The following is a 27,214-nucleotide window of genomic DNA, read 5'->3' on the forward strand; positions in this document are numbered from 1 at the left end:
CTGACGGTCTCGTCGAATTTTCAACCCTACGGAGGGAGCGTGGCGATGCAATCAGCTGCTTACTATGTAATCCTGCCCCTGCGTTGCCAAAATGTTTGGCGTTCTTTAACACATCGTCGTCACCTTTATTCAGTGCTAAATATTTGTATCATTATGAAGGAAAAACAGCACGCAGCGAAAGTAGAGACGTAATATTTGACGTTGTTGATTTCTCACGACGAAGAAAGAGAGGGAGCTTATAAATATGTACTCGGGTACAAGCGAGAGGAGACAACAAATGACTTGGTTCGCGAGTTTGCCGGGTTTTTTCCTCACCTTGGCAGAGCTCTTACTGTCCAGAAATGCATAATATGTTAAATGTCCTCGGAAATCTTACTGAAGATTCGTCAGCCATATTGAAAAATGGCCGCCACGAAGAGAGATAAACCATGAGCAAGACGCTGCCAGTATTAGTGTGCTTTATATGGGTAGGGTGTAATACATAATAACTTTCAAAAGAAAATAGGGAATGAAAAGAGAATACTTGCCCGATTAGATCCTGATTAGATTTAATTTTTGTTATTTAGCGTAGCTTTTATGACCCTTTTGGCTAGTCGCGACGATAAGGTTGAGTGATGATTTGATGAAATTGATGAAGGGACACTCACAAAGAAACACCGATGCCCAGGCGGGGATTCTAAGTCGGAACCCCTGGCGCTTTAACGCACTGTTCTAACCACTCCGCCAAGGGTGTCAGATCTGGATATCCTGGGTAGTTTAAGATTATCTTAAAATACATACAAAGAATAGCTACATACAAAAACACTTACAATTCATGTAAAGAAAATAATCTCCCCACATTGTTGTTGACCTTGGTCATTCCCGGCGAGTTCCCTACGATCTTGGAATTCCTCAAGGGGTGTTTCCGGGTAAGTGTTCCCAACCCATTAGGAAGCTCGATGTCAGTTATTCTGTTAATATCTTTCGATGGCACCTTCTCCGAACACAGTTCAGCTTTTCCTCCAACCCCTTCACCCCCAAAGAAAGAGAGGGGGGAAAATTATGTGTCCGAAGCACGCTATGTAGAGCAGGAAACATGGGGACCAAATGTTAATTTCTGTAGGTGCCATATTTCATTTTGATTTATTTCCAATTGTCAAGATTCCGAACACCGCATCATTTCTTATAGCCTCGCTTATACAATTACCATATTGTTAGTTTTTGAATAGAATACGGACACGTCACCCCTTTTTTCGTCTTTTCCCGTTAAATATACACGAATTTTGTCATTCTCGCCGAACAATACGACAGACTAGGAAATATTATTTTTGCTAGAATAATAAATATCAGCCGTGGGTTCCGTTTCTTGCGTAGATATGTATATCATTTCTCACATGCTAGGATCATATTTCAGCAAACGCGCACGGAAGCGGAATAAAGATAGATTAGGTTAGGTTTTGAAAAAGCACGCGTAAGCGAGACACTAACATATTATGGAAAGTTTTTATTCCATTCCTAAAACAGTCACGCGTTTCCACGGTTTACACTAAGTGATTTGTGGTTTATTTTACCTCGCTTTTGTGTCACTTTTGGCTAATCGCGAAGATGAGGATGAGTGATGATACAATGAAATTGTTGAAGGGACACTCAGAAACATTCATGCCCAGGCCGGGATTCGAGCCCGGGACATCTGGCGTCGTAGCGCGCTGCGCTAACCAGGGAGGCCGGCCGTTTACACTTTGTGATTTCACCGAGAGACGGGAAGTAAATTTCGCGCTCCACAAAATGGGGAAATTTTAGAGAACGGAAAAGAGGTGGACTTACCTACGTATGTTTGCGTGAGAGGCGGTCGCCCCGGGCGCTGAGTCAAAGTGGGCGCCGAGGGAGCAAGAAAAAAGTGCAGTGTGTCGGCACTGGGGGTCCTGTTAAATTAGTATTGTTCTAGATTTGCAAAGAAATAGATGACAGTAAAATTTTCTTGCTAGTTTCGCTCGCTATACAACAGTTTCTACAAGTCACCATGTTTATACTAATTACAAAAAAAAATTAGTTGCTATATGTAAATGATACAAGAAACGGGGTAACGACTAAAACGTATGCGCGAGGAACATTATGAAAATTGGAAACAGTCCAAAAACCAAAATATATGTTGAGCATTTAGATGAAACGTTATCGCTACAATATAGAAACGTTACTGGGCATAGATACGTAGATATCTATATATTAATTAATATTGTGAATTACAAAATTATACTTTGTCCTTGGGTTCTAGTATACTTAAAGCGCCACACATCGTGGCATCTCGCCAAGTATAGGCATAATAATAATAATTTGAAATACAATAATTTTCACTGTTTATATATTAATAATTACAATATTGTTGTGTGTATAGCTACTACCTGATTGATCGAATTGATTCATTTTACTTTGCGTTTCTGCCACTTTTGGCTAATTGCAAAGTGTAAGTTTATTTCAAAGATATGACCCATCTACAAACTATTCTGCTGATGTCCATGAACCAGGGACCTCGAGAGCAGTTATGTCATGCGAAAGACATAAAAATATTTCCTAAAATGTTTAGTATGTAAATATAATACCGTAATAATAATTGTACATACTGGTCGGGTCAAATTTAAGTCCCAATCCCACCCTAGAACAGTGTCTCTCAACCGCCGGACAGCGACCCGGTACCGGGGCCCCGAGATGTTCTCCTGAAGTTTGCGACTTGCAGTCCGAGCTGTCAACCACAAGAAATAAGTCCTTTCCTTCGGGTTTTCACTGCGATAAGAGGAAATTCTTTCTCGCGAATGCTGGTGAATAAATCAAAGCCGCTGAGAGAGGACCGTCACCCGTATAGCCTCCAAACTTTAATTACAACCATGGAGCTGTTCTCGAGTTGGGGCTGAAAGGGTGAAGGGACTTACAGCCCTAACTGGCAACCAGCTGTAAAGAAGACCATTCGTTCTGGTTTCCACTGCGATAACAGGAAATTCTTTTTCGCCAGTGCTGGTGAAAAATCAAACAATCTAACCGGGAGGGGGGGGGGGCGTTGCATCTCGCCTCCAAATTTGGAAGTTGGCGGACGGGCACCATGATCAATTTAGTTTGCGCAGCAATTTTCATTAAGAAATATATTTTAAATGGAAATATTCTGATTAATTTGAATATTTTGGTGTCCGAAATAGAACATGCCAATGAATATCAGCGTTTACCAAATTATTTTAATGATATTAGCAAGAGAAAAACTAAAAGCTTCCATTAGATCCAGTCGTTGTCAACTAATTTAATACAACTTTTATATTTGTCAAAAAGCCTAGACATAAAAACTAATACTCTCTAAGATTATGGCATAATTTATTTATTAACATTAAATTTCATAATAACATATAGCGTTAAAAAATATAGAAATATGTGTACGAGTGATAGGCTATTGTTGGGATCGGGCATGGTTGAGAACCAGTGCCCTAGGACACTATAATAAATCGTATGACACGGCATTATTATTAATATTGCAAGAGTCGATGTTCAAACAATGACTCTGATTAGTAAAGTGATGAAATGTACGTCAGTATGTAGTTTAAACATTTAAAATTCAAAATTTACATTTCTAACATTCACCTTATTATCGCGTTCCCAGGTTATAATTTCAAAAATATTTAAAGGTAATGCTCAGAGGGATGCTCATACTTCTAGCTAGCCCCATGTGCTCCTTTATATACCAGTATAACATAGCATTGTCAAATGTGATTGCTTAGAAATTACATATTTTCTGTATCTGTTTGCACGAAACTTATTTCATTCAACTTCTCGCTAGCAATTAGTATTACTTTTCTTTGCTAATGAATTTGAAATTAAGCTTAAAACACAAATATTTAACCACAGCAATGCGATGTAGTAATTACAACATTCGCATACCACCTTATTATGCCCACGTGACGGAGGAGAACGCAAGGACAAAGGAAAAAAATAAAAAGGCGGGAACATGCAGTTTCAAGCACAAGCAAAATTACACAAAGTAGAAGAACTACAATAACAGTCGAGCATCGCCGAAAAGTTTCCCACAGCCAATTAGGGGGACAGCCCTTCGCCACGAGCCTCGTGACCTTTCTCATGTTTCTGCTAATTGTTTCCGCTTTGCAACGGAGCGTGGCGCTGGCGTCGTCCGACTCTCGAATTCTGGGGTCTCGGGAGACGGCGTGAGAACGTGGTCACTAGAGAAGCGGCGAGGATTATTTTACACAAGAGAATTAGCGAGTGAAGGGGGAGGGGGCTAGAGCCTTTGGGGGTTTCGGCCCCCTCCCTCGAGAATAGGTAGGGCACAACAGCCGTTGATTGTGTAATGGAAGAACCCTGTAGACGGTTGACTTCGCACGATCTCTCTCTCTTCGGTTTGTCAAATGAGAAGCCATGCGACAATTTTCCATAGAGGTATCAGTCAGCAATGGCTTCTTACAAAAAAGCCTGTGCAGAGAATCTGTTTACTTGTGACGTCGTCATTGGTAGGTTATGACATCAGCATCGCAGTCACACGATATCTCCATACTGAAATCATTAAACTTTATCCATGCACACTGGGAATATTACTCAAGACTGCCGCTAGAAAACGCGAGGCCCTTATATTTTCAAAAGTGAAAATATACCCAATTTGCATTTCTCGTGAAAACACAAACACACACAAATACAGGGTTTCGACTTGAACAACTGGCAAAATTTGACACTGTGTGGAGCACATCAAGGCAAACAACTATTCTTGATATTTTATTTTGAGAGGAAAAATCAAGCGAGAGAAATATGCTTATCATGTCACTGAATTCGCGCCATTATGTTCGTAAGCTTTTATTTCTTATTCACAGATGGCACTACAGAGGAATATATTTTTTATTATCATGAATAGCGCGAAGAAAGACAGATTGATGAAGTAACCCGCAAGTAGAATCGCATAATTGTCAATCTTAAAATAGAAGCAATTACGTTTATCTCAACCAGACGTCTTGGAACAATTCCTTAATACTAATATTCTTACATAAGAAATCTTGTGAAAACAACTTTTCAGTAAATAGAGCACTGGATTCAGCATAGTCTAAATAAATGCCTTCAAAATCTGGAACTACAATTGTCCTTAATTTCAAATTAGCGAGTAATCATGAGAATTTTTTTCTTACAGAGAGTTCGTTAATTGTCGATTGGAGAATACTTTTTTCGTTATACTTAATATAAAACAACTCTGGTTACACAGATAATTTGCAAAAAAGATTTATATTTTGGGTGATCATCTTGTAGTCGCATGCAACATCTAAAATTCTGAGTTCGCACTGAAAGGAAGTATCTGTAAATAATTTTACTGTCATTTTTTTTAATATAAAGAAAAATATGTATAATCTGAAACGGATATTGATATGTGTTGCCTTTTACATTATGTTTATGCAAATATTTCTCAATCTCCGGCAATGTTTGGATTACATGCTTTTTTGTTCGTCACATGTGTTTATGAAATATTAACCTTCTTCAAAATTTACTTGACGTCTACGCCACTCGTTCAGAGCATATTCTTTCAGTGGAGATGTGAAATCGCTGACTTCAGTTCCAATACACAAAACTTTTAAAGAGTTATTTATATTTGTATACAAATACCTGTTCTATTTTTTACAAGCACGAGAAAAATTCATATGCCAGAAACTATATTCAGTATTTCCTGTTCTTGCGATTTTCTTTTTTACAATTTCATGAAATTAGTTTACTTTTCCATGACTTTTTAGCCATGCAACATGTATTCCCCCCCCCCCCGGGATTTCCTGATTACTGGGAACCCTGAAAACGGAGCGAATATTTCTTATCCACGATTCAGATGTACAGTCCTGGTTTCGCAGAGTGCTACGCTAACCATTCAACCACGAAAAATGGCGATTTCATGGGAAGCATTTTTAATTGTAACTTGTTTTCCGAACACTGAGAAAAAGCTGCCCTAAAATGTAGATCCTGGTGCTCTTTCTTCAAAGTCTGAGCAACGAGGGAGGGGGGGGGGATTAAACAAGATGTGGCAACGCTGCATGTCGATACGTGGCAACGACGCAGTCCCTCTTCGCCAGAATTCTTTTATAACTCTTTGCCCGAATCTTCCATTCCTCTTTCGGTCTGTATCTCCGCCTCTTCATCTCGGTTGCCAAGCAACCGACAAAAATCTCCCTCCGAAAATTCTGCCTCGTCTTTGGCATCCTTCAGAATCTTCCCTCCCACTTCGAGACCTCACCCCTCCCCTTCTCGACGGAAACCGGAGGATGCGAGCTCATTGAAGGCATGGCGGATGATTTAAGGCAAAGGGAAGGAAAGGAAAAAATGAAGGAAAAGAAAGGAAACCTGGGGTGGAAATGTCATAACGAGATCGAAAAATGATGCGTGGGGGGAATTTGTCTTCAGGATCCTCCAAGAGTTCTAGCTTTTAACTTTCCAGAAGTCCTATGCGGAAGATTCAGTTAGAGAATTTTTTTAGTCGATCGAGTGATATATATTTACAGCTTTATAGTTCCATAGGGCGCACCAGGATCTATTTCATCGAAAAAAAAATGTAAAAATGTATATAACATAGTGGCTCACGGTCAGCTTATTCTTACTGCAAAGTCATCATAAAGTTACTTATAGTTTGCTGCAGTAGCATTATTTGTAAGATTACATGTTTGCTTCTGCATAATATCGAATACACAGACATGAACATGTACAGTCACCGGCAACAAAAATTGGACACCTAGATCCTGAAAGATTCGCTTCCCTACAACGCGTTATGTGTGTTGCCTAACTCTACGGCGATAAGTGGATTTTAATAGCAAGTATTCAATGCAAATTTCTACCACCGTCATAGAGTTAGGCAGCATGCCTTGCAGGGAAGCGAGTATTTCGGGATCTAGGTGTCCCATTTTTATTGCCCGTGACTGTACAGTGCCCCAGGGAATGGATTTATATGTAGTAAAAATTTTAAATATGTAAATACATATTTAGTTATTTTCACCAAAGTATGGACTAAAAATTGTAAAAATTTACCTTTTTAATAATATAAGACGCTTACATTGACATTAATTGTAAAACAACACAAAATGTGTTTTCATTTTCTGTTTTCAAAACAATGAACAACAAGATGTTGTTATAAGTGTTCGAGCGTGAATTTCCTTCTGTTGTCTCTTAAGATGGATTTATATTGACTAAAACAGCGTTCAATATCGCAAGAGTGTAAGTATTTCAAATTTGTCAGTTAATCGCAAGAAATTCACCCAACTTTTTCGGTTACACGGGAACATGAATAGTTATTGCGAGAATGTGGAGTATACGTTGAGAAATGTTCTGAAATATGGAAATAATATGTAAAAATAACTAAATATGTAAAACCTGAGCCAAAATATAATATGCAAATCAAATTCCATATGAAATCAACACAGCCCACAACCTGATCAACTCCGATTTTCATTAAATTTCGGGAGTTGAAAGTATGTATGGAACTTAGTAAATATGAAAATTTTGAGTCTCGTGCGTCTTGTAATTGTTAAATTATTCAAGGTCAAAGTTCGCATAAATTGCCCCTTTTGAGCCCGCTTAGCTATACTAAATGTGCTGTAACTCCGCCACTATATTATACTTCGCCTAGGAAGCTCAAATAAAGTTTATTGTACAGGGAATTGAACAAGCTTTCTAGTGATATATAACAAGCCTACCTTTGGATAAAAAAATAATTTTGTCAGGTAACCTTGACCTTTGACCTTGAATATCTCAAGCATGTCATCACCAAAAATCGTGAAAAAAATATATTTCATCCCTCATGCCATACTCTAAAACATATCAAAAAATCATTCCGGGACTGCAATGGGATCAGAAGATACAAAATAATATGTGTAACTATGTGACTGATAACAGCCCCATTACATGAACTATGGCGAGTCAAAAGTCCCTTAACACCCCCTACAAAATGTAAGGAGTTATCCTGGTCATGAAGAAAATAGGTTAGGCACAGGAAGATCCCTAGCTGTGTGTGTCAAGCGCAGGTCCGGCATATTGTTGACCGCCATATTGAATTCAACGCAAAAAATTTCAAAGGAAAGGGGGTGATGTGATATTTTTTTTTATTTATTTGAGAAATCCTGAATACAGAGAGAATACATTTTATATCAGGATATCAACAGAGAGAAAAATAGAAATTAACAAATAAGAAGCACGCACACATATGTAACAAGAATAATAAAAAAAGAAGAATAATAATAAAACAATAACTAGGGTATAACATATATTAGTTTCTCTTCAGCTGCTTGATGCACGCATCAAATCATGCTAGGATTTCACGAGAAAGGAAGCGTTGTAGTTCATGTAATGGTGCTTTTATCAGTCACATAGTTACACATATTATTTTGTATCTTCTGATCCCACTGCAGTCCCGGAATGATTTTTTGATATGTTTTAGAGTATGGCATGAGGGACCAAATATATTTTTTTCACGATTTTTGGTGATGACATGTTTTGAGATATTCAAGGTCAAAGATCAAGGTCACCTGACAAAATTATATTTTTATCCAAAGGTAGGCTTGTTATATATCACTAGAAAGCTTGTTCAATTCCCTGTACAATAAGCTTTATTTGAGTTTCCTAGGCGAAATATAATATAGTGGCGGAGTTGCAGCACATTTAGTATAGCTAAGCGGGCTCAAAAAGGGCAATTTATGCGAACTTTGACCTTGAATAATTTAACAATTACAAGACGCACGAGACTCAAAATTTTCATATTTACTAAGTTCCATACATACTTTCAACTCCCCAAATTTAATGAAAATCGGAGATGGTCAGGTGAGAAATTTCACATATCTGTGTTGATTTGGCATGGAATGACTCATGTACAAATATAGAAAATAAAAACTGAATTTTTCGAGTCTACATGCCATGATGTGCAAAGATAAAACAAAATATAACTGATTTCAGTTTCATACATAAATATGTATTTACATATAAATCCGTTCCCTGGTCATGACTTATAGAATATGTAGCCTATGTTATTTCAAAAAAACTGTTACGCCTACACATAATTGAGGAGTTCTTCATTTAAAATGTAAGGATTAAACTGAATTCTCTTCATGTGTTGCGACATAATTCAACTAGTAGATGCAATTTTATAATTTAACAAATTCATTATTTACTAACCTTTACGTTCTCGGATTCTAAGAGATACTTGACGGACGTTGACACGTTCAGGATGCTGATCCAGTGTACTTTATCTTGTATGTGGAATTTTGGAAACTGTAATTGAAGAAACAAGGTTCAATACTAACATAACTATTTCCTTTAGTCAGTAACATATTTAGAAATTAATTTGGGAAGAGGTCCGAACCAAGTGTGTCACATGTAATAATAATAATAATAATAATAATAATAATAATAATAATAATAATAATAATAATAATAATAATAATAATAAAGTTAGTTATAAATTGACACGTTCTTTCAATGAAAAGAACATGATTTAACTAAAACACCAAAAAATAAGTTCACATGAAGACTCGTAGCATTCACGTGATGCCTCTCAGGGTATGGGTAATATCTCTGTTCGTTCGTCGGTGAAATAAAAATCAAAGTCAAGTTTTCACTAAGAGAAAAGAAGTATATTTTACTTCTTAGCAAAAAAAACAAACAAAAAAAAAACATACTTATGTGCGTAGTTCCATTGGAATTTCAAAGAAATAACAGCATATTACAATTCAGCTTGACCACTCTTTTAAAACTCAAAGCCCGAAACTAAAAATAAAGACAAAACACAGTCGTAATTCCCACGGCAACAGCTCATACAAGATATGTACATAAAGCTCAGTCACTATCCTGACATTATCAGTGTTAGGTCTAAATATTAAATAACATAAGAATCACAAAATAAATAACAAAGATCAGGTTTAATAAAAATAAACATTTGTAGAATAAGAAAGGAAATTAACAACTATAAATATTGGTCTAAAGGGAAAGGACGTGTCAAAATACTAATAGGGTAATACTGCTTTATCTATTATTATTATTAAAATAGGTAAATAAATAATTGTTATTATTGTTACTATTACATGAACAGGTGAAAAAATATTATAAAAGTAGAGATATAAAAGCATGTATTCATTCATTATGGTCACTAAAATAAAATTTGTATGAAACAGCTATCCTATCGAAGAAATTAATGTAAAAAAATATTTACTGAATACCAAAAAGGTCGTTGTAGCTGACGATAAGAAAAGACCCTGGTCATTATTTTTATGCGTATTATTAGGTCCTCTTTTTCACGGAACCACCTCCTGTTTCTTCTGCCATAATTAAAATGCCATACTCACCGTTACTCACGAATCTGATGACGAACGTGACCGACGAAGCCCCCTGCCTCCCCCATTAAAATGCTACAGTCTCGCTGCTCGCTCTGCGTACACGTGTGCATATGAGAGCGTTCTGCCAACAGGCCTGCCGTAGATCAATTTCATTTTTAAAAAATACTTTTTTTGGCATCAGTGTAACTTAGAGTTTCAGAAATATTTGGCATTTCAACATTGAAACTAGTTTGAATTTTTAATCTATATTTTCATATAAATTTAAACACATGAGATTAATATTATTTTAAAAAAATAATTTTATTTTTAGATGGTTAACAATGAAAATAAAATATAAGAAGAACAAGATATGTGTGGAATATTATGCGAATTTTATTTTCTCAAGATTAAAGTAACTCTAAAGGCAAGTTGTGGTTACTTTTGAAGTAACTGTAACCGATTTACTTTCCATACTGAGTCACTGTAGTTATTTTCAAAGGATTTATGTAGGAGATCCTCATGGTCAGCCCTTGAAGTGGAAATTGTTAGCTGGCGGATTTTTGGTTCAGCATTAGGGCTAGCTGGGGGGATGCAACTATGGTTTAACACTGTGATAATGAGACAGCTTGGGGGATACCATTCCCCTTTACTTCGAGCACTCCTCATGGTGGAATCTAAGTCTCGGAACGCATTTTATGCATCCATTACCGGGTTATAAAAAAGCGAATGAGCCTATAGGTGCCGTTCAAAAAGTCCGAGTAACGATGTGAGTTCAACTACTCCCGTAAAGTGAATTAGCTGAAATTCTTACTGCCTACGCAGGAACGAAAGAAATCCAAGACGAATTTCAAGATGGCGGACGAAAATTCGAGTTTCGTAAGACTAAACACACAGTGGTTTAAATTAATTCATTGGGGCATGTGCTTACAATGAAAAGTTTCAAATATGCAATTTAGGTGAGCATTTGTGGCCAATTTGTAATTATTTTAACTATAATCACTGCCGTATATTTAAATATTTTCAAGGGAACTTTGTACAACTGTTTTCAGGTGAAATTTATGCATGTTTTAGATACCGTGGAATATTGTCAATTTCGTCAAAATAGTAGTCAAAACCGGTCAAAATGTTTCAAGAAAAAAAAAAATTTTCTCTTGCGCATGCTCAAATTTTCGCGGATAAAGGAACGAAAATCTCAGCTGTTTCTTGGTAATCAATAGAACAATAAGTCTTCATTAAAAGACTGTAATGTTATGTACATTACGTGACCGTGTCTAAGGCGTCATTCCTTGGGGTTCGGCTACGGGACGCGCGCAGGTTCGAGTCTCCCGAGGGAAGCGTAACAACTTTTCTCCTGAGATTTCGGCCTGTGTATGGGACCGGTGGCCACCCATCACAAGGGGGTCAGGCCCGTAGCCAGGCAAGGACCAGGGTGGGATGAGCTCCCCCACTGGCACTGCTGTCAGCTCCCTTGAAATTAGGTAATACTATTTTGTGTAAATTTTTGTTTCCAGTGAATAGTGAAAATGTAGACAGCAGATATTATTTGTTCATCTTGTTTATGAGCCGAAGTCTAAGTAGCGACAAGTGTTTAGAAGATTCTCTAGACTTTAGAAAGTTCTTTCACAAGCGAGCTTTCTTATCTGTACCTTCGCTGCCCCTGTTGCGGCCTCCCCTTTAAACAGAAATCTGTGACGTTGACGTCATCACCCACATTCCTTTTATGTCTGTGTTAAAGGTTACAGCTCCCAAGTTCTCTGAACGAAAGGGAGTTTTATTGCTTAGGTCGGTGGTGGAATGTATGGTAGGCACTATGATTGAATATTGTGCATTTTTCTTGTATGATATAAATATCTGCATTATCAAAAGTGGTATGGAGTGTATAGTAAGGGAAGATGTCAGTAGCAGTCAACTAACATTTCAAGAGATGTTTTAGAGAATACAGAAAAAAACTGTAGTATTGTGTTAGTTAGTAACTGGTTATGTTATAACACAATAAAGGTATTCCTAAGATAGTATATATTATTCACATATGTAAGAATCATTACAAATTATATTTAAATTATAAGAGCCAGATATAACTGCTTTGGTGTGTCACTACCAAAAATTAATTATCTAATTAATCTGATACTGATATTTTGCTTTGATTGTATCATTCATTTATTAATAGATTTCATATTGATATTTCTATTTAGTACAATTGTACTCTTGAAAATAGGGATGATCCACAGGTTTCTATTTATGTTTAAGTTATTTGACATCACTTTCCTACCTCTTGAGTTAATTGTGACGATGAGGACGAATGATGAACTTATGAAATCGTGATCAAACAAACACAATGATATATTCATGCCCGACCAGGGTTCGAAACAGGGACATCTGGCATTGCAACAATTTATGCTGGACACACCACCACCTGAGACTAGAGATTCGTAGTTTTCTTGTCAAAAATTAAAAACAAATGAAACCATAAGAAATAGAGCAACAGACAGACAGATAGAGAGAGGATGGGGGGGGGGGGGGATGGCAGGGGAGACGCAAAGCATAAGACACAGAGGATCACATATCCTCTGCTGTGAAATGAATTGGCTAAGCTAACCTAGATATATATTAGAGCACATTTATGACAAGCATTGTAATTACCAGTCAATGAAATTATTCAGATTATTTTGTTTGCAATACTACATATCATTATTATTTAGATGGAACTTTCAACAAGTATGTGAATAGTATATTATTTTAATATATTTTTCAGACTTGGGAAGCAACGATAGCTATGGAACAGTAGTGAACCTTGGCATGGATCAAGATGTATCTTCTCCTCACAGCCTGCCAGGGAGTGGTCGACCTCCACCATTTATTCATGGACCAGGAACGCCCCCTTACTTGCCCTCCAGCCATTCTCCAACACCACCACACCCGCCCATCGGTCCACCATATGCGTATGGAGATGGAATTGGTGTATACACTACACTTGGTATGTATTAGGTTTTTCAATTCTAGCCTTGTCAGAAAAGTATCAGACAAATAATAAAACACTGAGAGTTCTCACACACAAGTTATACATTGCATGTCACATATAGAACCTTGAGGGACTAATGTAAAGCATATGAAGTATTCCATGGCATTTTGATGAGAAAAAAAGGTGTTTTTCCCCCCTTAAGGTTCATTTTCAATTGGCATCCCATGCAACTGCTAACATTGCTGAAGAATATTCAGCATGTCAGTTCGGTGTCATAATTCACTTGGAGTTATTGCTCTGTATACACATGCTGTGGCAGATTAACATACTTCTCTCGCAGGCATGGGCGGAGTTTGAACTTTTGCTTTGGGGGGGGGGCAGACTCTGGGAGAAGCATATGATGTACCTGAGGGTTATTGAATATCTAGTTTATAAGGGGTCCGGAGACCTTCCCCCGGATTTAAAAAAAAAAAAAAAAAAAAAAAAAAAAAAAAAAAAAAAAACAACTTAAAACACTGAGTTTTAGGCATTTTAGATTTGAAAATGTTAAATTTCCTCACTTAAGTAAACAAATATTAATTTTAATATAATTAAACCTTGTATCCATATTAAAAACACTAAGTGTAAGAGCAATTTTCAGAAGAATGCCAAATTGTTTGTATGTTTCTGTATGTTTGCTCAAAACTGTGTCCACTATCTTTGGAACAACATTCCTGAAAGGCACACTTATCAAACTCAAACCTGAACTTTCCATTACATTTCTTAAAATGGTAATTTCTGCCTTCAACATTGTTGTGTCAATACCAGGAATGGAGTAAATCTCAATGAAACGTGCAGCACCTTCTTCATCGAGACGAATAAATCTTTCACTCGCTTCAGCAACTTCCAAAGTTTCACCACTAAATCTTCTTTTCAGTTCGCCAATCAAAATATCCAGCAATGGATAAAAAAATCACACTTTATTTTTTCTTTCAGTTATCTTCACTTTGAAACGTAGAAAGTGTTTCAGCAGATGTCTCTTCTCTGATTCTCTGGCCAACTGAAGAACAAACCAGATAATCATCTAATTTGTTTGATATCAGTCTAGGCCATTTGGATTTGTACCTTCTTTCATCTCACCTTCACCTTCAAAAATGTTTAGACCTATTCTTTGTCAACACCCTTTATTTCATTCCATTTTCTGTCTCAAGTGTTTTCGTTGCGCTGGGACTCAAGCTCCTTAACCACTCTGTTGGCTACACTGGAACTCTGAGCTTTTGAGGTATCAGCTTTCTGAAGGGACTGGGATAAAACATTTATGAGGGGGAGATATTCAGAAAATACTGATAAACATACAATGAGGCCCTTGGCTTCAGTTTTTTTTTAGAATGTCTTAAAGCAGACGCTGTCGCAATGAGTACAGCAACAAGCGTAAGATAATTTCTCTTGACACTTAAAACTGAAATAGTTCTGCAAGACCAGCAAGTGTCGCTCAACTTACGGAGTTCATGAGGTCCAGGGCTAATTATATTTAGCTCCTTTTGCACTTCTTTGAATTCAGCATGGGTGTCAGGATAGCTAAAGTATTGGTACAAACACTGCATGACATTAAAAAAGTTGCAGCTTAAATCATTGTCCTTGCATGCTGCAACATGCACTAAATTGACTTTATGAGCCAAGCAATGAACGTACATTGCATAAGGATTACTTTCCCTAATGATAGAACTACCCGCTATTGCGGCGCAATTACCGCACATGCCATCATGCCAAACGTCAAGATTTGCGGTATGGCTTCATAACAAAAATGTAGTAACTGAACTTAATCTTTTTTCGCAGGGGACACATGATTATCTTCTAACTGCTACTCACTAAGTTCACCTAAAGGTTCATAGCCAGTTAGTTCTAGAAGTCATTTCTAAGGGTGATTGCATAATTTTAGACATTACAGTAGAAGAAACTGATTCTTTAGACACCCTACACTTAGATTGAAGCATATCTCCCCTGCCCTCGCACTTAATACACCCATGTTCCGACAATGTTCATGAAATTTAGTAAGAATTGAGATATGACTGTAATTGAAAGAGAAGATATGTACAAGTATATTTTTTCTTTTAGCTAGTCAGTGTTGTATTTTAAATTATTTTGAAATATATATGTTATTTTATTAAATTAGTGAAATGGTAGGAGATTTAATACCACTCTTCTGAACATAATAAATAAAATTTTCGAAAGATTTCTAACATCAAAACTATTACATCAACATAATGATGAGGATGTGATATTTTTACCTTTGTTGACATATATTCAACATCATGCATTAGTTTAGTACAATTATCCCCAACTGTTGGTCTCCCATAGCTGCTCAGGAGGTTCAAGTGAGACACCACAATTGGTGTCATGTCATGGTTTGACTTTGAAAAACAATGGGTCTACTATCCGAGAACCACTGATTAGTCTAATGTACTCATGAATGATTTATTATTTCAGTAGTGAATTCCAATATAATGAACTTTCTATAGCTAATTCCCTATGTACTCCTCTTAATGCTGTAGCAGTATACATGTTTTTTTTTGCAGTCGTGTACTGATGCAATGCAATATTCCTGATGTGGATGTGATGCATCAAGTAAAACTGAAAAAAAAAATATATATATATATACACACTGATGACCAATTTCTACTTTGCACCATAAATAAAAGTAACATGTGTGTTTTAAATGAATATAGTGGGTTAGTATACTTGTGTGTCTTGTATTCTTTTCGATTGATTGATTTGCTTTATTGTACTTTGTCTCTTGTGCCACTTTTGGCTAATTGGCGAAGATGGGTATGAGGACACTCACAAACATCCATGCCCAGGCCAGGAATTCGAACCTGGGACCCCTGGCACTGTAGCACGATGTGATAACCATGGCTTTTCGAAAATAATCATTTTATGCAAAGGCACACATATTCCGTGCTCACCAGCCCTCTCCTTCTATTACTTTCTTACATCTGCTGAATTCCTTTCCAATATTTTCAAGTGCTTATCTGGATTCATCAAAATTGTCTCGGCTGGTTAACATCTTTTCTGTTGCTTAATTTTCTGACAAAAAGTTCATCGATTTAAAATGTTAATCAAATAAGAACTTACTGTTATGAAATTCTTCCTGACAATGATAGAGTATAGGGAAAAAAACTGCACATTTTACAGGCTACTTATGAGCATTTTGCATTAGTAACAAAGGGTGTTCAAAAATTATTGGTCTATTTTCACCAATAGTGAACCGAAATACATGATACTACAACCATTTGAAAGATAAATATTTGCTATTTCACACAGACCTACGATATGCACACCATGTGCAACAGGTTATGTGTCCAAGCTGTATTTCCATTCTAGCCCATTCTCACCAAACCTTCTCAAGCAAGTCTTGTGTGACGTTTCCAATGGCGATGTTGATTCACAATTGCAAATCTGGCAGTGTCTGTGGAAGTGGAGGAGTGTAAACATTGTCTTTGATGAAACCCCACAGGCAAAAATTGCACACCGAGTCCCATCGGAAGTGTCACACAAGACATGCTTGAGAAGATTTGTCGAGAGTGGAAGTACCGCTTGGACATCTGTCCTGTCACACATGGGGTTTACAACAAATGCATTTAAGGTCTGTGTGAAATGGCAAATATTTTTCATTCAAATGGTAGTAGTATCATATATTTCTGTTCATTATTGGTGAAAATATGGCCTCACAAAATAGACCAATAATTTTTGAACACCAAACAATTTCTGTACAAACAATTTTGCCAAAAAACAGACATAGCTATATGCTGTCTTACACAGTAGTAATTAATTAGCATAAAAAGTATTACAAATAACTACAAGCAGAATCACCTCCCCCCTCTCAAAATTCAAAGTACTAGTAATTTTTAACATTACTCCCCCCCCACTCTTTTGTCATTATTGCACAGATATTAGAAAAATATTTGCTATGTTAACATCAGTTTCCTTGTGGCAGATTTGCTTTCTTATTTCAATACAATGCATTGGTGTATGTATTGTTATGTTACTGAAATGATGCAGGTGGTTAAGAACAAATATACATATTTTACTAAGCCTTGGTTTCGGTTTGTACAACAATGAATTTTCAGTCTTAAAGAAAGTACTGCAAAATTAGCTGTAAAATATTAATGAAATTAATCAGGAAGAGAAAGTATCCTTACATGTACATTATGAAATATATGACATTAATTTTAAAAGACAAGACCAAATATTTGCTGGGAAATTTATAATGATAATGCTATATCTTAAATTTGGGATAATATCAAATTGGTATAAGAAAAATAAATCAGATCTCCCTTTACGAATTACTTTTACTTATTCCAATTCATGTGAAATATTGCCCTACCTCATTCTCATTTTTTCTCTCGCAATTTCCTATTACTTAAGAGAAAAAGGGGAAATTCATAGAAAAGTGTTTGAGGGTCGTGAATCTTTTTCTCTACTTGCATGTTCCTTACTTCACCTATGGATTTCTGCTTTTCAACACTTCAACAATTGAAGCTGCTAGGCCGTTCCAAGTATTTCAAAACTACCTACAGTGACGTTTGAAGTCGAAGGCATCCCAACTTTTTGGAGTCCTCTTGGCGATATTAAGGCCTGTATATATAATACCAAAGTTTCTGTGATTTGTTTTCTATGTACAAAAGAACATAACCCATCGCCATCCAAGCTAACTTGCTGAAGTGAACACAAACGAAATAAAGGTGAATGAAATAATTATATTTTTTCTGGGTGGGTGGTTGGTTTAAAGTACTTTCATATATTATTATTATATTGTACAATGCAATCACCATGCATGCATTTACTTCATCTATCATGTGTAAATCTGTGTAAAAGTGACAGATCAATAATTTTGACCTCATAATATAAATATGTATATTAATTTTTATATTTGTGTCATTTTTCAATAGTAAAAATAAAGTCCATGGGAGTGTGATGTTATTGGGATAAAAGTTCACATAGAAAGTTCACTAAAATTAAACATATTTACAATAGCAATTCTCAAATTTTTGTTAGGGTTCAAACTCTCTAGCATTCATAGACTACTCAGCAATTTCTATCCTATGCTATCACATAAACATGACTTTCAAAGTAAGTCTTGAAGCTTTCCTGGCAACGAATGATGAAAAGATTATCTAAGGCTATCAACCAGGTGAGTTGTGGAAAAGATTCCAAGCTTTCCACAACTCACCTGGGCGATAGTCCGAGACAATCTTTTCATGAATTTCAAAGTTGATTGATTTGGTTTATTTTAATTTACTTTTCTGCCACTTTTGGCTAATCACGAAGATGAGGATGAGTGATGGTGTGATGAACGGACACTCAAAGAGCACCCGAGACCCCTGGCATCATAGTGCACTGTACTAACCACTCCTCTATGGAGATCGGAGACTCTTTTAAAGGAACAGAATAATGTAATTTACAACAATTATAAATTTAACCCGACAGTTACAAAAGAATTACCTTTTCTGAGTATATTTGTCTCTCTATAACAAAGAGAATAGTATAAATTTTACTCAGGATATAATTATTTTCAAGCTAGTTTCTGTGGCAGATATTTACATAACATGGTGTGAAGCCTGGGAGCCTAGGTTTAAAGCTGGGTAAGGATGGATATGCCCCTTATCAATCTCATTGTGACAGTTTACTGGGAGGTACAAAAGTGAAATACGACCACTTTTCAGATGGCTGTCAATATGTAAAATAGAAGAAATAACACTAATTTTGAACAGTAGCTGAAAGGATGATACTCTTGTTGACTTTATTTTGGGAATGTTACTTGAAATTTGTTTCACACTAAGCTTGAGGAATCATAAGGAGTCACTGGCATGCAAGGGCAAAAACCACCATTCTCATTGCTGGTCGCATGTCATTTTATAGTCTCCACATACAGAAAATTCAAGTATGTTGCAGTACTATGTACACAATGATGACATATAATGAGAAATAGTTTACAGGTAAAGGAGATTGTGAAATATAAAAGCTTTTCTTGCAGAAGGGATGCTAAAATCTAAATACAGCTTTAAAAATCACAAATATTTGGCTATACAAATCTTACTGGTTAATGATGCAGCATGAAAATTATTTTTTTTGCTTTTGAAGAAGGGGTAAGGGAGGGGGATGTCATCCAGTGGTGGATTCATGTCTAAAGAGAAAATGTATGTGACACATTTTACAAGGATATCCTAGATTTTGGGGGGCGATTATGCACATAATTATCATAATTATTATGGTTATTAACAATAACTAGATGATAAATTTAAATAATTTCAAAATGACATAACCCATGATATAACACACACATGTGTTTTTATAGGAAGCCTCTTTCTGGTAAACGGCCCTGTAAAATTTTACAACAGTTTGATTAAAATAAATAAAAAAATGTGTTAACATATTTGGTCTAGGAATTAATTCGTGCGGTTGTTATGCACACATTGAAGCTGTAGTTCAAACACAAAATACATAAATACCTTAAGAAAAATATTGTCCATCGCGAGCAACCACTTTCGCCTATCTGTCAGGCAAGTTATGGATTCCGTGGTGAAAGAAGTCCTCATCCTTTGAAGCGATCCAGTCAGAAACCCATTTTTCGATATCTTCTGAAGAAGTGAACCGCTGTCCAATCAAATCGTTATTCATGCAATCGAACAAGTAGTAGTCCAAAGGAGCAACATCTGGTGAATACGGCGGGTGGGGTAAAACTTCCCATCCGACATTTTCTAAATAGGTTTTGACCGGTTTTGCGACATGTGGGCGAGCGTTATCATTTTGAAAAATAAGTTTATCATGTCTGTTCTCCCATTCTGGTCGTTTCCTGGCCAGAGCTTGCTTCAAACGCATTAATTGTCATCGATAACGTTCTCCATTAATAGTTTCACCTGGTTGCAGCAGCTCATAGTACACCACACCTTTCATTTGATTTGATTTGATTTTTTGATTTTAAAATTCTGGGAGCGTCAGCACTTAGGCCATTTTGCTCCCGTCACATTATACGGGGGCCAACCCCTTATCATTACAAAGAACAACTCTGACGTTGCATAATTAAAAATCTGAAAATGTTCTGACTTTCTTTAAAAGCTGAGGCTGTAAACGGGCACTCAGCACACATAAGGACAAAAGAACAGGACAATACAAACAAAATTATACTGGTCATGGGGGCCAGTCGCCAGAGCCTCGTTAGTCTTCAGTCCAGGGTGTACTAACGTGGAAGTGAGGTTGACATTTGGGTGTACTACGTGGAAGATCACCCCTTACACCCCACCACACCTTTCATATCCCACCATATGCACAGCATAACCTTTGCACAGTGAATATCTCATTTCGGTTGTGATGGACCTGGTTCACCTGGCTTCACCCAGGCCTTTTTTCATTTCGGGTTCTTGTAATGGATCCACTTCTCATCACCAGTAACAATGCGATGCAAAAACCCTTTCTTTTCTGTCTTTGAAGCAGCAATTCGCAAATGGTTTTTCGTCTTTCAACGTCTCTGTCTTTCAATTCATGTGGAACCCAATGTGACATCTTTTGAATCATTCCCATGGCTTTGAGGCGTTTGGAAACTGTTGTTTGATCAACGCCTAATGCTTCTGCAAGTTCTTCCTGCATTTGACACGAATCCTGATCGAGCAATGCTCTCAATTCTTCGTCTTCAAATTTTTTTGGCTGTCCAGGTCGCTCTTGGTCTTCCAGGTCGAAATCACCACTTCTAAACCATGCAAACCACTTCTGACACATTCGCTCAGCTAGGGCATGGTCACCATACACTTTCACCAAAATACGATGACTTTCGGTAGCACTTTTCTGCATGTTAAAGTAATGAAGCAGAACACCCCGCAAAAACACTTTATCTGGCACGAACTGCACCATGTTCAATTGACTACAAAATGCTGTTGTTGACGTGTCAATCAACTGCCCTATACTACGAATGATGCGTGCTGACAGGAGTTTTCAACGCATGTGTGGATACACGGAACTGTGGGACGATAGGCTCGTTACGCCATCTCTTGTCCAGGTGCACGAATTAATTCCTAGACCAAATACATTTTTCTGTTTCAGGTACTGTGTATATGAACGTACTATGGAAATGTTTTTTGAGTGTGATAATGAAATTTAATTAACTTTTCTTCAAATGAAAATAAAATATTCCGGATGTACTATATAATTGTAACCTAAAATATTTTTTATAGAATTTGTAGCTCAATTTTGGCAAATTTATAATGATAGTTTACAAAATATCAGTTGTCACAAGTTTTTACCTTTTAATGATAACAGCACTATTGATGGTTTTACATGATTAGTATTTTGTATATTATTCTACACAAAATATTTGCTATTTTTGCCTATAAATATAATTGAATTTTAAATCAAGAGAAATGCAAGTGTTTGTACAGTTTACATTTTGTATGAGCTTCACCGTATCAACATTACATATGTTGTTTTTTTTCCTTTCTTTTCCTTTCTTAGAGCCTAATAAACACCATTAAATGATTACAAGATTAATGTACTTTCACAAAAAGTTATTCTGATATCTACAAAATCCTTATGTACATTGTTCTATAAACTATTTATTTAAAGTGCCGGCCCTCCTGGCAGAGTAGTTAACACATTGTGCTATGATGCCAGGGGTCTCGGGTTCGAATCCCGGCCAGGGCATGGATGTTTGTGAGTGTCCATTCATAAATTTCATCATATCATCACTCATCCCCATCTTTGCAATTAGCCAAAAGTGGCACAAAAACGAAGTAAAATAAAGCAAATTAATTAATCAACATTTATTTAAAGTTATTTAAATCAGTGATTTTTTTAAAAAAAATCACCTGATATAAATCAATCCACCTTGCTTCAACATTTGTTCGGTGTTTCTTGATAATAAGTTGAGTTGTCAGTTTCACAACAGTTAGATGTACTGTAAGTTATATGTATTACATGCACGGTATAAGGGATGGCCCTTTTTCAAGATAAATGTTTTCATTTAATTTTATCAAGTATCAAATCTTTGATCTTTCTTTCTGAGCTACCCTTTTATTGTCCACTCTATTGTTCTTCTGTGCGTTCTCTTGAAGACGCCTCTATAAAAAGTGGTTATGCGAACTTTTAAGATAACATTCTCTTAAGGTGTGGTCAATCCATCTCCATTTCCTTATTTTTGTCTCACAGTTGTGGGTTGTTTTGTTTCCCTCCATATATTTTAACTGGAAATCGCTTCAAATCATTTCATATGGAAGATGCACTGAACTCTCTATGAATATGGATTTAAATACAACTCCTTTATGCTTTGTACTTTTATTTTATCTTAAGTCCTATCTCTTGAGGTTAAACATAGTGAAGAGGATCAATGGTATATCTGGGAAAAATTTGGAGGTTCTGCAGCTCTGTAGTTTATACTGCAGAAGAATGCCTTCCTTGTACTTTTAATGTCTTGCACAATATTTTTAACATCCGCTTGCCATAAGTTAATGACATAATGAGGACCTTGGGAGCAAGAACTGATGCTGTGATATTTACAGAACAAGAAAAATGTTCGGCACAACTCTTTCTAAGCCATTTTTTTATTTTTTAAGTAAAACGTTTGAGTAGAATTTAGCGGACTCCTGCCATTACCACCCATTCACCATACAGTGGATTATTATTTTTTCGATTTTACCTTGATTTCTTGCCTCTTTAGGCTAAATACAATTTTGAAAATGAATGATGGTTACATGAAACAACAAAACAACACCCATACCCAAGCTAGGATAAAATTAGAAAATTTTTGTTGTGAGTTGTCCATTCAATATTATCTGTCACCAATCGGCATGCTGTACAGTGGAATCATAAAGTTATGCTTTCAGGTTTTCCACTTCCTAACATCTTACTGGTCACTATGTAACAAAACATTAGAATGTTCCCCCAAATTATACATTTTCCTGCATTTTAAGTTTATTTTTAACCTCTGAGAAACATATAATCGAAGATCGATTGTCATAAGTGTATTAATTTATGTACTAAAATATTGAAAATACAAACTCTCTTTCCCTCTGCACTCAAACAAACACATTCAGAAACTGCAGATAATGTGACTGATCAAAGAGTTTGAGCAGTTTTTCACAATACACACATCATGTTGGTGCAATTTCTCAACACATTAACCAGGACAAGGGAATAATTGAAAAACACAGTGAATACATATTCATGTCGATCAGTTTTCATAATCACTTCTACCATAACGAACCACAGTGACATAACTTCAAATCTTGCATCACCTCTCACAAAAAAAGAGAACCCACACTTAGATATCTATAGACTGAAAATACAAAGTCCCTTTCTCCCCTCAAACAGAGATATGAAGAAACTGCAGGTATTAGGACTAAGCAAAGAGTTTGAGCAGATTTTCACACAACATACATTACATGTTACAATAACTTCTCAACACACTAATCTGGACAAAGGGAATAATTGGAAAACATGGGGAATATATATACTCATTTTTTCTATGTACAGGGAGTGATTTCCATTCCCCACGCAACCAAGTGCACAAAGCTCCATGTACAGCTACCATAAGGCTAGCAGTGGTCACGCAGTATGTAAAACTAGGTGACTTCTAGCACATCCACACAATCAGGTTTCCAACCAAGCAATAATTAATTAAACTTACCTTAAAACTCACCCACGTTAAAGGAGAATTATGATCTTCATTCATATACAACTGATGCTGTTTAAGAAAAGATGTCTTCTGGTTTCCCATAGTTCCACTACCGGCCATTTTGTTACTGATGTGCCTGTGGAGATAAAAATCAATCATTGTTAAAAATAAAAAAAAGGAGATGTACAAACTAAAGATACTCCGTGCTAATTGCACCATGCCATGAAGACACATAGGGGAGGTGTGCAGGGCACCACATATTCCTGACTTGGTCATGTGATCAGCACCATGTTCTGCCTGCCTCCGACCCATTTGCCAAGGTTGTTTCCAGGACCCAATTTATTAGGGGCTGCAGGGAGAAGGTGGGAACTGAACCTTGGTCAGATGCCCCAACTGCTGGACCACCTCAGCTCAATCTCTCTGCTATGAACACATCTTAATATTCTCAGAATCCAACTCTAACATTTGGGTCAGAAGGTTGCAATGTCTACACTAATGTCATTTTGTAGGGTTTCAATTTTAAAAGCTTTTTGGTAAGAATATATAAGCAGAGCATTTAGAAACTCCTGTTTCTTGTGAAGGTGAGTGAGTTGTAAGGTGAATATTCCAGTCAGAATCCAGTTTCATGTGGATCAAGCACCCAAACATTGTTTGGTCAACACGAGTTCTATTGCAGTTCAGGTGTTTGGCATGGTACGAGTCATGGCCAATCTTGCAAGCAAGTGCATAAGGAATTATTCTATCTGTATTTATGTAAGCTTGATGCCAACATTATGCTATTATTTTTAGTTTTTGGAACCTTAAGATAGAATGCATTTTAAAATGTGATTTCTGAAACTTGTTCAATAGTAAGATCATTTTGTTTTATATTTCAGGTCAAGGCCCACCTCCAGGGCACATTGTTCCTCATCCTGTACTAGCAAATGGACCTGCATCGGATCTTAGCAACGGAAGCAGTAACCATGGCTACCCGGATTTTCCACCTAGCCCAGATTCTTGGCTCGGGGAAGTAAGCTCATCTGGACAACAGTACTGACACCGTACCTAAGACCAGCAGAATTGGTCTTTTTAATGCCATGACATTCCAAGAAATGTAAATGTCCAAGTAAATTTAAGTGTTGGGAAAATTCCATGAAACTAGAAGAAAAACTGAAATTCTGTATTTTCCCCCACATCATCTTAAAGTGTGTATGGGTCTTTTTACTTTTATCTGGACATCAATGGCCAATTTGCAGTGGACATTTGTGGAAGGTGTGTGAGTGTGCTAACTGTGTGTTTGTCACAACAGAAGCAAAATCGATGCTGTGAAATGGTGATAATGTTTCAAGATATTAGAGTAATATGGCATGTCCAACTGAACTATTAAGAAAATGTAAGTCATATTTATTCAATTATTCAATTCACACTTCAAATTTCAAATGGCAAAAAGGTGTAGAGCAGCAGCCCAGTAACATTTTGGAACAATTTTATTCTACCAGTTAACAAGACATTATGTGTATGTAGTGATATTCATGCGAAAAACATGAAGTGATAATGTTGTACCTTGTATGAGCTAAACTTCTCATAAAAGAATTATCATCAATTAAGTGAAACTTGAATGAAAATCATTATTCATTAATAGGCCTAAGATACAAATATGAAGACAATTGGCACTCTACAAAAAGACATTCACAAAAAAATATGAAATATCATACACGCAGGCAAGACAATTTAATTTGTTGCATGTAAAGATTTGGATGTCAAAACATTGGGAACAAAAAGGAATTTTGAAATAGAAATATCCTTGTACAAATATGGGAACAAAGCCAAACAGTGAAGTGTGAAGGTCAACGTATAAGATATATTGCGTACAACTACAAATTCAAGCAAATTTTTACAAGTGGGCATAGCTTGACCTTTCAGTTTTCTTGATCGGTCTATAGCAAGAATTTCTAACCTGTATGTAAATAGAAGTTCAAGATGTACTAAAATATAAGGAACTGAAAAATATTAATTAGACTGTCTATAGATGTATATCCAAGTGTGGGTTTTATTTTGTTTTGTGAGAAGTGATGCAAGATTTGAAGTTATGTCACTGTGTTTTGTTTTTGTAGAAGTGATCGTGAGAACTGGTTGACATGAGTATATATTCACTGTGTTTTCCAATTATTCCCTTTTTTCCAGCTTAGTGTACTGAGAAGTTGCCCCAACATGTCTCGTGTGTTGCTACAAATTTTTACATCAAGTTTAATCACTTAATTTTGTGACACTTCCCATTCTGTTAGAGGATTTGATAAACATTAAAACCAACCTGAGTTTCTTTACAATTATTACTGGCATGTATGTACTGCATTTTTTCACTATCAGATAAAAAAAAATCAAATGTTTCTCAGAATGACAGATTTTCAATACTGCCAGTGCTCCATGTGGTAACTTATAGGTGCAGAGATGTTTGGTTGAGCCGTGGGAATGTGGTAGGGAATGTTGAAATGGTTCAACATGGTATGGGGTTGGGGAATTTTTTGAAAATTCTCCAAGCTTAGAAAAAGGTATCCTCCTGATTATTGCCAGAAAGAATACAAGTTTATGATAAACTAACTTCTCAATAAGTTTAACATCATGAATACTTTCATTATATTCTATTATTCTCAGTTCAAATGAGTTCTTGTTGGGAAATTAGCACATGCTCTATAGTTTTAAATACATTCATGGATCCTAGAAACTTTAAATTATAAGCATATAAACCAACTTCGGGAATATTGACGAAGATTAAGATTTATATTCAGTTGACGTTGTGATTCAATAATTTACATTGCCTAGTCAAAGTTTCTTAAACAATTTATTTATGTAATGACAAATCTTTAAAAGTATTTAGTTTTATCACCTAGCCAAAATTCCTACTTTTAGTACAATTATTTTGCACTGAATTGTGATGTTCAAGCATATTTCAAGTTTTTGTCTCAGATCATAATGTTCCTTTATTGGAGCATCAAGTCTTGCTGGGAAAATTTGGTTTTCCACTAATATAGTATTTTATATTGTTACTACAATCATGTGAAGAAAATATGTAATAGCTCAAAGAAAGTAGATAATTACTTTAGGAAAACCACAACAAAGACAAAAATATCAAGTTTTACTTTATATAAAAGTGGTGCTTTAAAACATGTTCAGATAGATTTATAGTCAAAAAATAATGGTTTTGTCACACAATTATGTGTTAATGAAAGGTTCAGAACAGAACAATTGAAATACTGAAAGTTCCATTTCATCAAAATAATTTGGCTAGAAATTAAATAGAAAATTGTCAAAAGCCACTGTTAGTAAATGCTAGTAAAACATTAATTCATTCTAAAA

General features: G+C 36.1%; 1 protein-coding gene across 4 annotated transcripts in view; it reads left to right on the plus strand.

The window, feature by feature from the left end:
• Lim3 (Lim3 homeobox protein) overlaps positions 1–26,417 on the plus strand; it is a 202,214-nt gene extending 175,797 nt beyond the window's left edge. For 3 of the 4 annotated variants that reach the window (XM_083138620.1, XM_083138613.1, XM_083138626.1), the window contains exons 6-7: positions 13,036–13,257; positions 24,757–26,417. In XM_083138620.1, coding sequence (XP_082994746.1) covers positions 13,036–13,257; positions 24,757–24,917 — 383 coding nt within the window. In that variant the 3' untranslated portion in view covers positions 24,918–26,417. Of the gene's footprint in view, positions 1–13,035; positions 13,258–17,760; positions 17,964–24,756 lie in introns of all 4 variants that reach the window. The other variant, XR_014443569.1, reaches the window with a different exon arrangement.
• The last annotated feature ends 797 nt before the right edge of the window (positions 26,418–27,214 follow it).

Source organism: Lepisma saccharinum, chromosome 1 (genome assembly GCF_977018435.1).
Source record: "Lepisma saccharinum chromosome 1, izLepSacc3.1, whole genome shotgun sequence".
NCBI lineage: Eukaryota > Metazoa > Arthropoda > Insecta > Zygentoma > Lepismatidae > Lepisma > Lepisma saccharinum.